The sequence below is a fragment of the Trichechus manatus genome, unplaced genomic scaffold, assembly GCF_000243295.1.
Source record: "Trichechus manatus latirostris isolate Lorelei unplaced genomic scaffold, TriManLat1.0 scaffold00001, whole genome shotgun sequence".
NCBI classification, from domain to species: Eukaryota; Metazoa; Chordata; class Mammalia; order Sirenia; family Trichechidae; genus Trichechus; species Trichechus manatus.
The window spans coordinates 27526208-27540291 of record NW_004443937.1 but is presented as its reverse complement, the minus strand read 5'-3'; the positions used below and the strand labels follow the sequence as shown (position 1 = coordinate 27540291).

The 14084-nt window shown below is 55.2% G+C and overlaps 1 protein-coding gene across 6 annotated transcripts in view; it reads left to right on the top strand.

Annotated features, from left to right (window-relative positions):
• PFKFB4 (6-phosphofructo-2-kinase/fructose-2,6-biphosphatase 4) overlaps nt 1-14084 on the top strand; it is a 31717-nt gene that overhangs the window by 346 nt on the left and 17287 nt on the right. The window contains exons 1-4 of one of the 6 annotated variants that reach the window (XM_004368496.2): nt 3577-3800; nt 9464-9580; nt 9749-9845; nt 12985-13051. In XM_004368496.2, the coding sequence (XP_004368553.2) occupies nt 3650-3800; nt 9464-9580; nt 9749-9845; nt 12985-13051 (432 nt within the window). In that variant the 5' untranslated portion in view covers nt 3577-3649. Of the gene's footprint in view, nt 1-3576; nt 3801-9463; nt 9581-9748; nt 9846-12984; nt 13175-14084 lie in introns of those variants that run through there. The other 5 variants (XM_004368498.3, XM_023726665.1, XM_023726670.1 and 2 more) reach the window with 5 other exon arrangements.

Below are 14084 nucleotides of genomic sequence, written 5' to 3'. Positions count from 1 at the left end.
GGGCCAGCCAGCTGAAGCTGCCTCAGGCCCTCCGACTTTGCCCATTGCTGGCTTCCGAGGGGTCACGTCGGTCCAGGACCCTCCCAGGGGTCACACCAGTTTAGGGAGGTTCAGAGGCTCGTTTGGGAAGTTTTTGATATGATGTGGCTTTGGCCCTTAAACCAGCATTTCTCGGGTGCTTACTGTGTGTCCTGGGCCAGTCTTGAGCTGCTCTGAGCACCTACTGTGTGCTCTGTCCTGGTCATGAGTCTCTCTGAGCGCTTATTCTGTGATCACACCGGTCCTAATTCACTCTGAACATCTACTGTGAGCCCTTGCTGATCCCGAGCCGTTTTGAGCACCTACTGTGTGCCCTGTGCCAGGCCTGAATCAGGAGGTGCAGTCTAGGGTTCACAAGCCTGCTTGGTCACATGGCTCTATAACCCCAAGTTGGAACCTCACACCCCCTTGTGACCTCTGGGTCCAGGTAGGTGCCTGGTGTGATCTTTGGGTGGAAACGGCCAGAGGAGGCTGGAACTCTTGGAACCTCCCAGTGACGGCAGAGGAGAGAGGAGACCGGGACTCAGAGCAGAGGGAGGCAGCGGAGAGCAGCCACCGCCTCTGTACACGTGCCTGGGTGCAGGGCTTGTTTGTGTATGGCCTTCTGTGTGTGCATCTCTCTGCGTACACGTGTCTGTGTGCACCTGCACGCTCGTGTGCACCAGTGTGGGAGTCTGTGTGGCATGCACTGAGGGCTGGGTCTGTATGCTGCAAAGGGTGCTTTGGGGCTTCTGCCAGGACTGCCTGTTAGATACAGGGGCCAAAGGGAGTCTGAGCAACGACAACTGAGGATTGAGCACTCTGGCCACCCCACAGCTCGTAGGCTGGGACACTGGAGGTGGCACAAGTCAGTGCAGAGGGCACCACGGGAGACTCTCAGGGACAGGCTGGGCAGGTTCCTGGTGGGGAGAGGCTGAGCAGGACATGTTTACACATAAGTGCACACTGACATCTGGGCACACTCACCTACCCCTCGGGCAGGATAGCTGGCTCACTTTGGGATACTCCCGAGGACGGAAAAGCCAGGACAGCCAGTTATTCTTTTGGGTGTCTACTGATGCAAAGAAAGCATTTCGATGGCGAGAAGGAGCAGGAGCCCAGGTGTAGAGATGGGAAATGCAGCGATAGTGCAAGGTGTGGGAGGGGAGATTCTGAAGGACTGGAAGTTAAGCTGAGTCCATCGCACACTGTGGGCTGACTCTGTGACTCTGGGCTTTTCTCTCCTTCCTGATCCTCAGTTTCCTGCCCCAAAAATGGGGCCATGGGAGGGGCCATGGAGAACATCTTCACAGAAGATGCAGACTCGGGCCTTGGGGAGGTGCCCTAGGCTTCTCTGGCCCTTGACTTGTTGCCTCTTAAGTAGATACACAGACTTGAGAGGGTGTGTCAGGGTCAGCCCAGGGTCCGACTTTCTGGGGAAGGGTGGGAGTTGCAGAGCAGATGCTTTACTTTGTAAGCCAGACTCAGACTGCCTGGGTGGGGGGATGGCTGCCCAGAGATGACCATGGTCCCCTGCCCCATCCTGGATGCCACCTACCCTCAGCCCTTGACTAACATTCCAGGAGGGCTGGGAAAGGAGAGATGGGCAGCCTGGACAGGTGCTGGGGTCTTTGGATGTTAGAGGAGGGAGCCTTTGCTATGATTGCTGTGCTGGGCATTGGACAGGGTGTGGGCGCGTGGCAATGAGGTCTCCGAGGCCAGGTTGGCCCCAGGATAGCCTTGGCAGTGGCCAGGAGCCAGGAGGGCATGACTGTATCAGGAACAGAATGAGCAGCTTTGGGGAAGTAGGGAGCAGACGGGTGGTCACAAGGGGCACCCTGCTCAGCAGGGGCTGCCCGTGGGTGTGCTCAGAGCTGCTGGGCATGAGGTGGGGGGTGGGGCCTACAGAAGGACAAGGAAGGAGGAAGTGGTTGACCCTGCCTGGTGCAGGGCACTCCCCAGTTAGAATTGGTTTTAGGCAGGGTCCAGTCCAGGTGGGCTTCCAGCACATGGACCTGCTGAACCTTTGTTTCTTGTGAAGTAGGTGAAACATCTATGTCAGAGTCATCTTAAGGGTCTGTGCCAGGCTCTCGAGGGCTAGATCGTGGCCTGGAGGACTGACCCAAGGCAGGGTGGGATAGGAGGGCAAAGGGAGGAGGCACTGCACCTCCAGCACATGGGGTCAGCCCTGTTCTACTGCCCCTGGCTCCTGGCTGGGCATGCCAGGAACTGTGCAGAGAGCTGGAGGATGAAGCGACCCTGCCAGGGATGTGGTGAAGAACATCGCTAGAGGGCAGTGTGACTCAGGTTAGAGCAGGGTCGGGGGCCACGGCAGAAAGTGGGCTGGGGAGGGACACAGAGAAGAGGTAGGAGTCTGCAGGGGTTGGATGGGGACCTAACGAGTGAGCCAGGGATTCCTGAGCTTCTGGTTCCCTCCCTTGCCCCCTGCTCCTACTGCATTTTCAGAGACAAGAGGTATATAAATTGTATAATAAATAATAACACTGACATGGATTCCCTGGGTGGTGCAAACAGTTAATGGGCTCAACTGCTAAAAGGCTGGAGGTTCAAGTCCACCCAGAGGCACCTCTGAAGAAAGGCCTGGCAATCCACTTCTGAAAAAAAACAGCCATTGAAAACCCTATGGAGCACAGTTCTACTTTGACATCGTGTCGCCACGAGCTGGGGTTGATTCCACAGCAACTGGTAACACTAGCATGCTTTAAGAAAGGATTTTCCGAGATTGACCCATTTAATTTATACCAGATCTTGTAAGATTAATGACTTGTGCATCCCATTTTCCTGATAAAAAGACTGAAACTCATTAAAAAAAAATGTGAAAGCTCACGATTAACAATGTAATTGGTAAAAATGAAATCCTGGAAGGAGACGATACCGCCAGGACTTGGCGGGTATACAGAGTGTGGTTACCAGGTCTCCCGCACCAGTTCCAGGTGGGCCGGGGTTTAGCAGGCGGTCCTCAGAAGACAAGGCAAAGACGGAAACCACGATCAGTTTTGAGATCCGTCCTGTATTCCTGCTCATGAGATAAAGGAGCTTTTCCAGCATGGCTGAGCAGGCCGCTTCTGTAGGCGGGGGAGGGGCGCGGGGCGCGGAGCAGACGGGGGCGGGGGTCCCGGTGCAAGGCCGGCAAGGCGCAGCGACGTTGACTATCAGAATAGGTCCTGACCAACTCGGCTCCGCGGGTCACGCTGGCGCCGCCCCACTGCACGCAAACCCCTCCTTCCTGCGGGTCCCTGGGGCCACCCGTAGCTGGGAGCGGCGGGCCTAGGGGGCGGAGCTGCAGTTCCTGGGGCGGTACCCGTGGGTGAGGCGTATGCAAATCAGCGCGGTCGGGTTGGTTATGCTGGGTTCGTTCACCCAGGGCGAGGCTTGCACAAGCCGGGTCTTGAGGGCGTGAGGAGTTGGACATGCGCGTTCTCGATCCTGACCTGAGGGGCGGAACCTGCTTGGTCCCTAACGGGCCCATAGGCGAATTGGGCCTGCGTGGTCTATAGCCAGACCTCTTCAGTTAGGGTGGAGTCTAGTCGTTCTGGGGCGGGGCCTGCAGGGAGTTGGAACTGCGTCTTCGCGGCTTGGGAAGGGGCGGGGCCCGAGGGGCGGGGCCTCGATGGCCTGGGAGCTGGGTCGACAACCGAGCAGTCCGGCTCAGCCCGGCGCCGGGATGGCGTCCCCACGGGAGCTGACCCAGAACCCCTTGAAGAAGATCTGGATGCCGTACAGCAATGGGCGGCCAGTCCTGCACGCCTGCCAGCGCGGTGGTGAGGCGGGGTCCGTCGGGAGGGGAGAAGGAGGTGAACGGGGTTGGTGGGTAGGACCGCCTGGGCGGTGGTCTTGCGTGGAGAGAGGGCCGGGGACAGGTGAGGCGGCGGTAATGGTGGAGGACCAGGGACAGGCATCGCAAAGCAGGGGAGCTGGGATAGATGTGTGGTGGCGTCTCGGCTCGGCGGGGGCTTGTCTGGCCGTCATCACCCTGGGGAGGGCGCCAATCCACCCACACCCTACCACCGGCCAAGCGAGGACTCGAACCTACCGTGGTCACGGCCCAGTCCTTCCCTCTCTTTGGGCTAGAGACAGTTGGCCGGGTCTGAGCTGTGTGGCCGTAGGTCAGTCTCTTGGCCTCTCTGAGCGAAGACTTTTCAAAGGCCTGAGGGTGAGCTAGTCCTCCAGTGGGAGGAAGGGCACCCCTTGGCCTTCTGCACTCACCCCTGGGCCTAAAACTGAGTTTTGGGAGGGATTTCAGGGATGTGCCAATGTGCTCAGGATAGGGACAGCAAGAACACTGTGCCATGTGGGCCTGTCTTTGTGTCCATGGGTGTGTAAGTATCCACGTGGGGTCGTCTGTGCATAGTAAAACTAGGGGGTGAAGCTTGGAGGAGACTCGTGGCATTGTTAAGAGGCTCACCTCTCCTGGACTCTTAGGTATTTAATCCCCTTCCTTGATTTTCTGTCTATTCTTAAATGAGTCTGCAGAGTTTTTATTACCAGGAAAATAAATATTTGTTTTAGGAGTAACTGCAACATTGTAATGGAATTGCAAGTTGGCAAGGACCTCAGAGAACATCTAGTTCAACTCAGGGCACGATATGGCAGTGGAAATGGAAATTTGGAGATTTTGTGATGTGCCAGGGTCTCCCTGCACTCCTGGCCTGGCTTGGACCATGATGTGAATCCTGTGGGAGGAGGGTGTGTCTCTGATCGTGAGCTAGGTCCTGGTTGGGGGCCAAGGCTGTGACCATTCTCTTAGCCCTGGGGCTGTGACCACTGTCCATGTGCTGAATCCTGAGGGTCTCTGGTCACAGGACTCCTTTGACACTTTTCTGGAGGTGGGAGACAAAGGCCCCTCTCTCTTGTGCTGCCAGCCAGTCTGTTAGGGCGATGTGTTCATAACTAGGGGGATGCTGCTGTTGCTATGTAAAGAGGAAGAAGTGAGAACCTAGACTTTGGAGGCAGGAACACTACGTGACCTTGGCCAGGAGCCGGCCCTCCAAGTGTCTGATTTCTCATCAGTGGGATGGGAACTGTCATCCCTGCTGTGTGATGCTGCTGTGAGCCTCAGTCGAGCAGGTGCTTGATAAGTGGTAGCAAGTAATTTCATCATCACCACCATCCTTTCTTTGCTTCTTGCTACTGCAGTCAGGGATCAAAGCATCAGCTCTGAGCAAACCCCCCATTTTGGGAAGGGAGCTGAGGCCCAACGGGGAGGGGACCTGCCCAGGTCTCACAGCCCCCAGGGCCACAAAGGGAGCCCTGCCTGGGGCAGGGCCTGTGTTTCCCCAAGCTCCAAATATGGGATTAAAACATGGCTCTACGTCAGAAGGTCTCAAGGTGTCGGAGTGGGTGGGGCTGTGGGCTAGCCCAGCACAGGTAACTCGATGCCACGTCTGGCTGTGGCCTATAGCCCCTGAAAGCCTCTCCTACTATCCATGCCTGCATGGGACAAGTGGCCACATGTTCTGGGGCTCCTTGATAAGGACAAGTGCATGGGGGGTTATGGAACCTGGGGGCCTGGAGGAGCACTGGCCTGGGAGTCAGAGAGCTGGGCTCCTACCCCAGCCCTACCAAACCTGCTCTGCCATTTTGGCCACATTCCATCTTAGCTCTGGGCCCGGTATCCTGTGCTCTAGATGGTGTTTGACCATCCCTGCATTCCCAGATGTCTTAATACCCTGGACCTTCTTTGTGTTATTTCCCCCAATCAAACCCCATGTTCTGAAAAATTATCTCCCAAATTACACTGGCTTAGGAGCAACTCATTTCCCCCATTTTCTTCATCAGTGACGTAAGCGCCAGTCTGAGCTTCTGGTTGGAAAGATGGGTGGAATAGCCAGCTCAGAGCAGGGGCAAAGCTGGGGCTGTGGGCAGGGTTGTGATGGTGGCTCCTGGGGCCTCCCTGCATTTGGGGGTCCTTGGCCATCTCATCTCTCAAATGTGAGGCACCTAAGATTGGGGCTTAAAATACCTTTTCTGGCCTTAGAACACCCCGTCAGAGGTTATCTTCTCACATTTCCCTGGCTCATCCTTCATGTAACCTGTCACCCTCTCTCTAGCTGTGCTGAAGGGACGTTCTTGGCTGAAGGTTTTCCGAGCTTTGTCTGCCTGATGCAGACTTGCTCAGATGGCTTGGTTCTGGCTGAGTTCGCGACTTCCGTCCCGGTCTGTACCCTCACAGAGATCACAGTCTGGTTGGAGAGACAGGTGGACTGATAATGACCAGGAGACTACAGTGCAGGCTGTGATGAGAGAAATCACCTGGGCCTTGGAGGGGGCCCGAGAAGGGCTTCCTGGAGGAGGAGGAGGAGACACCCCAGAGGCCAAGGATAAGACCTGCAGTTTGGGCGGGGTTTGGGCTCCCGGCTAGGGTCCCCAGAGTTCACAGCAAGGAGTAAGTAAGCAGTGAATGAACGTGGACCCTTCCGTGCAGTGCCTCCAGCCCTAACCTTGAGGGTGGGAGGGTTGTATGGGTGGAAATTGGCTTGATCACAGGGCCTTGTGGGGAGGAGAAAGCAGGGCCCAGGACTGGTCTGTGCTGACTAGTGGGGGTGGGAAGTCAGCTGGGGGTGTGCCTAGACCCTCACACCTGCACCTCAGGGCACTAGGGGCTGGTTGACAGAGGAATGTTCTGGGCCTCCTCCACCGGCACTCTCCATTAGCATTTTTTCCCCCACTTGATGAAATCCAGGCCATACCTGAGGGCCAGGAAGCTGCCACCTTCTCCATCACTGGCCCCTCAGGTCAGACCTGGAGGAGCTCTGGGGGTAGGCAGGGCAGGGGATGAAGAGGAGACCCAGGGAGCACGGGAGAAAGGCCAGTGTTTGTCCGGTGGCTTTTCTCAGCCAAAAGGTGGCGAGATTCTTCCTGGGTGAGGACACGATTGGTGTGTGCACAGGAGAACAGGAGAGGACTTTCTGTCCCCTCTGACAGGGACCATGATGCCAAGTTGGCTCATTTTAAAAAACTCTTCCTTCCCCAGCCCAGAGAGGTGGGAGCAGGCACAGTTCAGTAATCAGTTCTGGAACCCACTCCAGGGACTTGTGGCTGGCTCCTGTGGTGCCTCCAGGAAGTAGGCTTTGTCCAGCGCCAGGCATGTCCCAGGTCTCTTGGCTTCTAGGATTCCTCTGGCCTGGAGCAGATTTACTGGAAAAGGAACTAGCAAGGGCAGCCGAGTTGACATGTCTTCAGATTTCCTTCTGCACACGCTTTGTGTTGAAAGCTGCGTTCTGCTGCCCCATTTGCTTGGTGCCGGGTCCTGGCAGGCTCAGGGCTGCACTTCCAGTGGCCTGCCCTTCCCCAGCCCACTTGGTCCACGCGCTGTGCATTCCCTCCTTGTGTGCTTCAGTCGGCAATTTCTCGTCTGCTGGGATTGTCCCAGTGTTTTGCTGTGGTAAACAGAGCTGTTGTGAACGTACTTGAACTTTGGTCTTTCTTGTGGGTCGTTCCTTGGGAGCTTATCTCTGAGGAGCGGAGGTAAGGGGTCATTTATTGTCCTTGTTTTGCACCCAGCCTATTTGCTGCCCTTCCCACTGTGGACTGTGTGTTTGGGTGGGGCTGGGGGAAGGGGCACGCTGTACCAAATGCTGTGGGAGGAGGCCAGGGGCATCTCTGGGAAGACAGATGTGAGGAGGGGGTACGGAACCCCAGTCTGAGGGCGTGGGTGTGCCTGTGAGGGAGTAGTGGGTAGGGGTGGTCTTGTGATAGGGAGCAGGGTGGGTGAGTCCCTGCATTAGGGGCTGATGCACTGCCCTTCTGTTGCTGAGAGCCCTGGCCAGCTGGCTGGTAATTGTGCAAGCCATACAGGCCCCAGCTGCCCGCTGGCCCTCGGAACATCGGACCTTGCCTAACTTGTTTTTCTCTCTTCAGCCAGTACTGAGGTTTTTTGCAAGCTTCCTCTCTCTTGCTCACTGCCAGCCTGTGTTCTGTATTCTGTTGGGTCCCCTCCCCGCTCCCTTGGGACTCACAGTTTGGGTCACATCTGCCCCAAAGGTCGTGCTTTGGGAATGATGGATCCCCGGCTGGCAAGCAGGACCCTTTGCTTTTCTGCAGGGCCTGCCTGGGGACGGACAGGTGCCTCCATGCCCAAGTCCCAAGTCCAGTCAGTGGTGAGGTGCAGCTGCCTCCTCAGGCAGATGTGCCGCCAGGGCAGGGCACAGCCTCCTAGAGGTGCTTGTGCTTCTACACAGAGGTGGTGCTAGACCTCTCTGAGGGATTGTCAACCCATTTTACAGGTGAGGACACTGAAGTCCTGAAGCCTGGAGTTGTCAGTAGGTGTCAGAGTCAGGATTGGAAGCTAGGCCTGTCTGACCCCTGACCCCCAGGCAGGGCTGCCCCTGGGGCCTCTGCCCGACAGTGAGGGAGCCAGATTGAGGGATGGGGCCCACAGACTACCGGGTGAAGGCATTTACAGAACAGGTGGTGGTGGAAGGGAGCAGTGACAGGTCCCCGCATCTGTCCATCTGTCTGCTATCGTTTGACCTGACGCAGGCCCTGAGGCTCTCTGAGGCTTCTGAGGCAAGGTCACAGTGAAAGCTGTGTCACGTGAGGCTGGCAGTTCTGCCGCCTGGGTGTCTTTCCTGACTGGCAGGGGATGGAGGGGATGGAGGGGCTGTGGTTAGACCCATCCTCTCCTCCAGCCTTGGCAGCTTCTCTGACTGGCACGCTGACCTGGCGGTACATGTGATAGTGGTGGGTGGTCTACCAGAAGCCTTTGTGGCCCTCGCTCTAGTGGGCTTCTAAGTGCCCCCCTTCCCCGTCCTGCCCGTAATTCCTGAACACCAACTCTGTGTCAGGCCCCAGGACCCCGAGTTGAATGGTTCAGACACTGCAGGGCTGCTTCTGCTCCACAGAATCAGTCTGGGGGAGCAGACGTATGGGTGAGATGACCGGGATTGAGGGTGAAGGTATACCAGGTGGGCATGGAGGCGCCTTGGAAAAGGGACTCATGGAAGAAGCAGCTTCTGAGCTGGGCTTTGTCGGATGAAGAGAAGTTCACCACAGGGAGGGAAGCAGTGGACTATGTGTGCCGGGAACATTGAGTGATTATTGGGCAGTGCGTGTGTGTGAGGTTAGGGTTTGGATTCCTGGATGACAAGGCTTTTGTCCTGTATGCGTTGGGGAACTCCCCAGCGGTGTTTGGCCAGGGGTGTGGCAGGTCCAGCTTTATATCTGGTGGTACGTGTCAAGATGAGACAGGCTAGGGAGACCCCACTGCATCTGCGAGAGTCCAGAGAGGCCTAGGAAAGGAGGGCGTGCTAGTGGTGGCTTGAGCCTAGGGCCTGGGGACCCTCAGGGAGCTGTCTCAGGGGAGGAGGCCAGGAAGGCACGTCTGATGCCCAACCCTGTGCCCTGAGGCTAAGGACAGAGAGGAGGTGCTCACTGGGAGGGGTCCTGGCCCTCGTCCGAATCCATGTGTTCCTTTGCCTTTCAGTTTGCATGACCAACTGCCCCACGCTCATTGTCATGGTGGGCCTGCCTGCACGGGGCAAGACCTACATCTCCAAGAAGCTGACTCGCTACCTGAACTGGATTGGTGTGCCCACACGGGGTGAGGCTCAGCCTGGCTGTCCAAGGGCCTGTTGGGGCTTTCTGGGAGACGGGGAGAAGAGAGAAGGCTGGAGTGTGGGCAGGGCCTGGGGTTGGGGAGGCGGGTAGGGGTCAGGAGTTGACAGGAGCTGCTGTGGCTGTGAAAAGCTGAACCTCTCTTTCCCCCCAGAATTCAACGTTGGCCAGTATCGTCGAGATATGGTCAAGACATACAAATCTTTTGAGTTTTTCCTCCCAGACAATGAAGAAGGCCTGAAAATCAGGAAGTAAGTGTATGTGTGTGTATGTGGGCTGTCAGAAAGGCTAACAAATCACTGCCGTTCACTGAGCCCTGGAGCTAAGTTGCTGGTGAATGACTGAGTTACTATGGAGCCCTGCCTTCCTGCCCTGGCAGCTGTGTGGCAGGATTGGTCTCTTGACATCTTGGGCCGTTGGGTAGGGATGTCATAAGGCCAAGGATGAGGGGATCATGAGTGTGAGCCTCCTGGTGGCTGGCCCTGACCTGCCACTGAGTTGTAGAGAGCAGCATCTTTGGGAGGGGAGGACAGAGCTTCAGGGAGATGAGAGGGGCTTGGGCAAAAGCCCAGCTTAGCCAGGGCAGGCCAGGGGCTGGCTGTGTGGAGACCACTCACTCACTGCACGACAACTGGCAACTGGTGGGGAGGAGAACCCAAGTGGGTGCAGGGGATACAAGCCTCAGGGATGGGACAGGGTGGGAGCAGGGTTACCCTCTGGTACCTTCTCACAAAGCCAGAAGTATCAGCTTAAGCCCACTCTTGTGTATTTGGTTAAGCACTCAGCTGCTAAACGAAAGGTCTACAGTTTGAACCCACGAGCCGCTCCGTGGGAGAAAGGCGTAGCAGTATTTCCATAAAGATTACAGCCTTGGAAACCCTATGGGGTAGTTCTACCCTGTCCTGTAGGGTCGCTATGAGTCGGAATTGACTCGAAGGCAGTCGGTTTGGGTTTTGGGTTGGGTTTGTGTGTTTGGAGTGTGCTTCCCATGTACTTGGCACGTTCTTGGTATGTGCAGGGTAGGCCTCGGCTTGGCTTTGAAGTGGCCTCTACGCTGCTGGGTGAGCAGTTGACATTTATGCTCTCTTTGATGAGAAGGTAATTTGCACGTGATAAACTCCGACTTAGACTTACGCAGAGGAACTGAGCGCCGGCTTGTATCTGAGGAGCCAGGAGCTATGCTCTTCTTGCAAATGTCAAGTGGGGGATCAAGTAACTCCTTGCCAACCCAGGGTGCACGAGGCAAGAGGCCACCAGACTGCCGCCAAGTCTGGATATTAGGCTGCTTGTTCCCTCTCTGGTCACCAGGGGCAGGAGCTCTCCACTGTGGGGCTTCGCCCCTCAGGCTACTTATTCTCTTGTGTCAGTGAGACAATGAGACTGGACAGGCTGCTGCACCAAGAAGGGGAGATTGACATTCAGGCCTGTGTGGCCAAATTGTAGGTTAAACTCGAGACTAGACTATCTGTAGGTTAAACTGAGCCAGACAAAAGGGAGGGGACGGATAGTTGAACTCCTACAGTGTGCTGGGTGCTTGACACCTGTTGTTACCCTTCCCTCCCGTTATTTTATAGATGAGGAAACTGAGGTTCTGAGAGGCCAAGAGGCTCCCAGGATAACAGTGAGCTACTCTGTAGAGCTCAGACTTGAATCCAGGCCCATCTGCCACTAAAAACTCTCTGTCCATCACTGCAGTATTACCTAGTGCATGGGTCAAAAGACACATCGAATGCAAATTCTAAAACAACCCCAAGTTGTGGGCACTGCTAGACTAGCTTGTTTGATCTTCCCTATAGCCTCTGTGGTGGATGATGGTGTCTACTCTCCCGGATGCTGAGACTGAGGTCACAAAGTGATGGCATTGTCTAGGTCATTCAGGGTTTGGTTTTGAACCCAGGCCTGACTGAATCCAAATTGTTTATGGGAAGAACAAGGGAGTTGGTCTTGCCAGGGCCTGCTGGCCGTTCTGCTCCGGCCACCCCTGAAAGGTAGAAATACTGAGATTCATTTAGATGGGGAAACTCAGGCTCCCAGAGAGGTTGTGAAGCTGGTCCAGGGTCGTCCAGCTGGAGCGGAGGACTCAGCAGTAGAAGCTGGGGGCCTGGCTTTCTACAAGCACACTCTCTGCTCCTAGAAACCCTCCTGCTTGCATCCAAAGCCAGAGTCTGACCACTGGGCTACAGAGCCATTTCTCATAAACCAGCCCAAAATTTCCCATAAATAATTGACAAAACGAAAGGATCAAAATTTTTTAAACAGGAAACCAGGGAGAGAGGGCTGACTGCATCTTCCAGAGGCCCTGTTGCTCACACAATGTTGAGGTCAGTCCCTGATACTGGACACCGTGGAAGGTCTAGAAAAGGACACGCACAGTCACGTATGCACGTGCAAGGGCACGTGTCCAGTATACCATCAGGCATATAGATACTTGTGCACACAGTCCCATACCACATATGAGGGCATGTTCGCATAGTTGTATACCCCATGTACACATGTGGGCACACATGCACCCCATTTACACACTTGGGTGTGTGCACACATGCTCTCACACCCCATGTGCACACACAGTAACACTACACACGAAGGTGCATGCACACACACAGTCCGTGTGCACACATGTTGGCACCTACATACTCATACACGTGCAGTCAGTCACAGTCACACCCTCAACACAAGGGCAAGTGTACACACTTGGATACACCATACGTGCACACATGGGCACAAACGTGCTCACCCTCTAGGCACACATATACACTTGAGCACACTCACGCATGTTGTGTTGAGGATCCCCAAGACCACCTTCAGGTTCAGTGAGTGGATAGGAAGATTCACAGGACTTAGTGTCAAGTGGGATTCACTGCTTAGATTTATTATAGCAAAAGGAAACAAAGCAAAATCAACAAAGGGAAACGGTGCATGGGGGGAAGAAGTCCAGAGAAAACCAGGCACAAATGTCCAAGAGTTCTCTCCCCATAGAGTCACACAGGACTCCGTTCCTCCAGCGCCGGATTTTGACAACACATGTGAAGTGTTGTCTACTAGGGAAGCTCCCTAGAGACTCTGTGCCCAACGTTTTTACTGGGGACTGATCACATAGGCACCCTCTGCCTAGCATGTACCAAAATTCCAGACTCTCAGAAGGAAATCAGCATAAACTACGTTGTTTGTGCACACATCCAGACACACTGAGCCACTCTTTTGTTTAGGGAGAGTTTTATATCAGTGTAGGGAACTGTTTACCATTCAAGTTTCCAGATGTCAGTTAAGAGAAAGGAGAGAAGGGGACCCAGGAGCTGTCCCCTTTCCTGTCTAGAGTAGAATGTGTCCCTGACCCACTGACCTACAGTCAGGGTCGGGTGCCAGGCTGACCCTGTGTTTTCTCTCCTGAAGGCAGTGTGCCCTGGCAGCCCTCTGTGACGTCCGCCGGTTCCTTAGTGAGGAGGGGGGACATGTGGCGGTGAGTGTGACATCCTGGTGACATCTGGGACTGACCCATGGAGCCCACACACATCTGCCCCTTTGCTCATCAGGCATCTGGAGGACAAGGCAGAGTGTGTGTGTGTGCCCCCGGATGCCCCAGGTACCAGCCCTTGGGCAAAAGTCCACAGCAGCTATGTAGGAAGAAGCCAGAGGCTGAGTCTGGGCCAGGAGTTTCCCTTTGGGCTTATAGTTGCATTTGACCCCACAGGACTTCCCTCTGAATACTCACATTGTTGGCCACCCCAGAAGTCAGGGCTATTGTGTTACCGAAGTCTGTGGCAAATGTGATTTCTCCTGGTGTGGGGAGAACCCTGCCCAGCATTTACTGACTGTTCTAGGAATCGGCTAACTCCTGGATAAGGGAATTCCACCTGTGTGTCAGCCCCTCCAGTCGGCTGGAAGGGTGGGACAAGGCTGGGGCATGGGTCCCTGCAGGCAGGGGCCCTACCCCAACCCTATACATTCAAACACAGAAGTTGTTCTTTCCTTTCCTTTTTCCTCTTGGAGTTGTGGCTCCTGGGGCTCTCACGCCCCCCAGCTCCAGTCTGTATTTGTCACCCTTTAGGTCTGCAGCATAGCCATCACCCTGAACTTTCCCTTCTCCTCCCTCCCCAGTTGAGTGCCCTGTTCCTGATCCCATGTCTTCCTCTTCCTTGATGAACTGACTTGTTTTGGTGGAGCGCATCCTCTAGTAGCTTTCTGAGGAAGATGTGTGGGAGATAAATTGCATGAGACCTTGGATGTCTGGAAATTTTTTTTTTTTTTTTTTAAATCCTCACATTTGATGGTTGGGTATAGAATTCTTGGTTGGAAGTACATCTTCCTCAAAATTTCCATGACATTGCTGTTGTATTCTGGCACGAGTGTAGTTGTGGAGAAGTCTGATGTTATTCTAATTTTGCTGGTCTTCCTGAAACCTTCCTCGGGATGGAGGGGCCTCCTCCTGTCCCTGTCTCTGGGGAGGCCTTTAGGGTCTTCAGAGTGACCCTGAAGGACCCATGCTGAGTCCT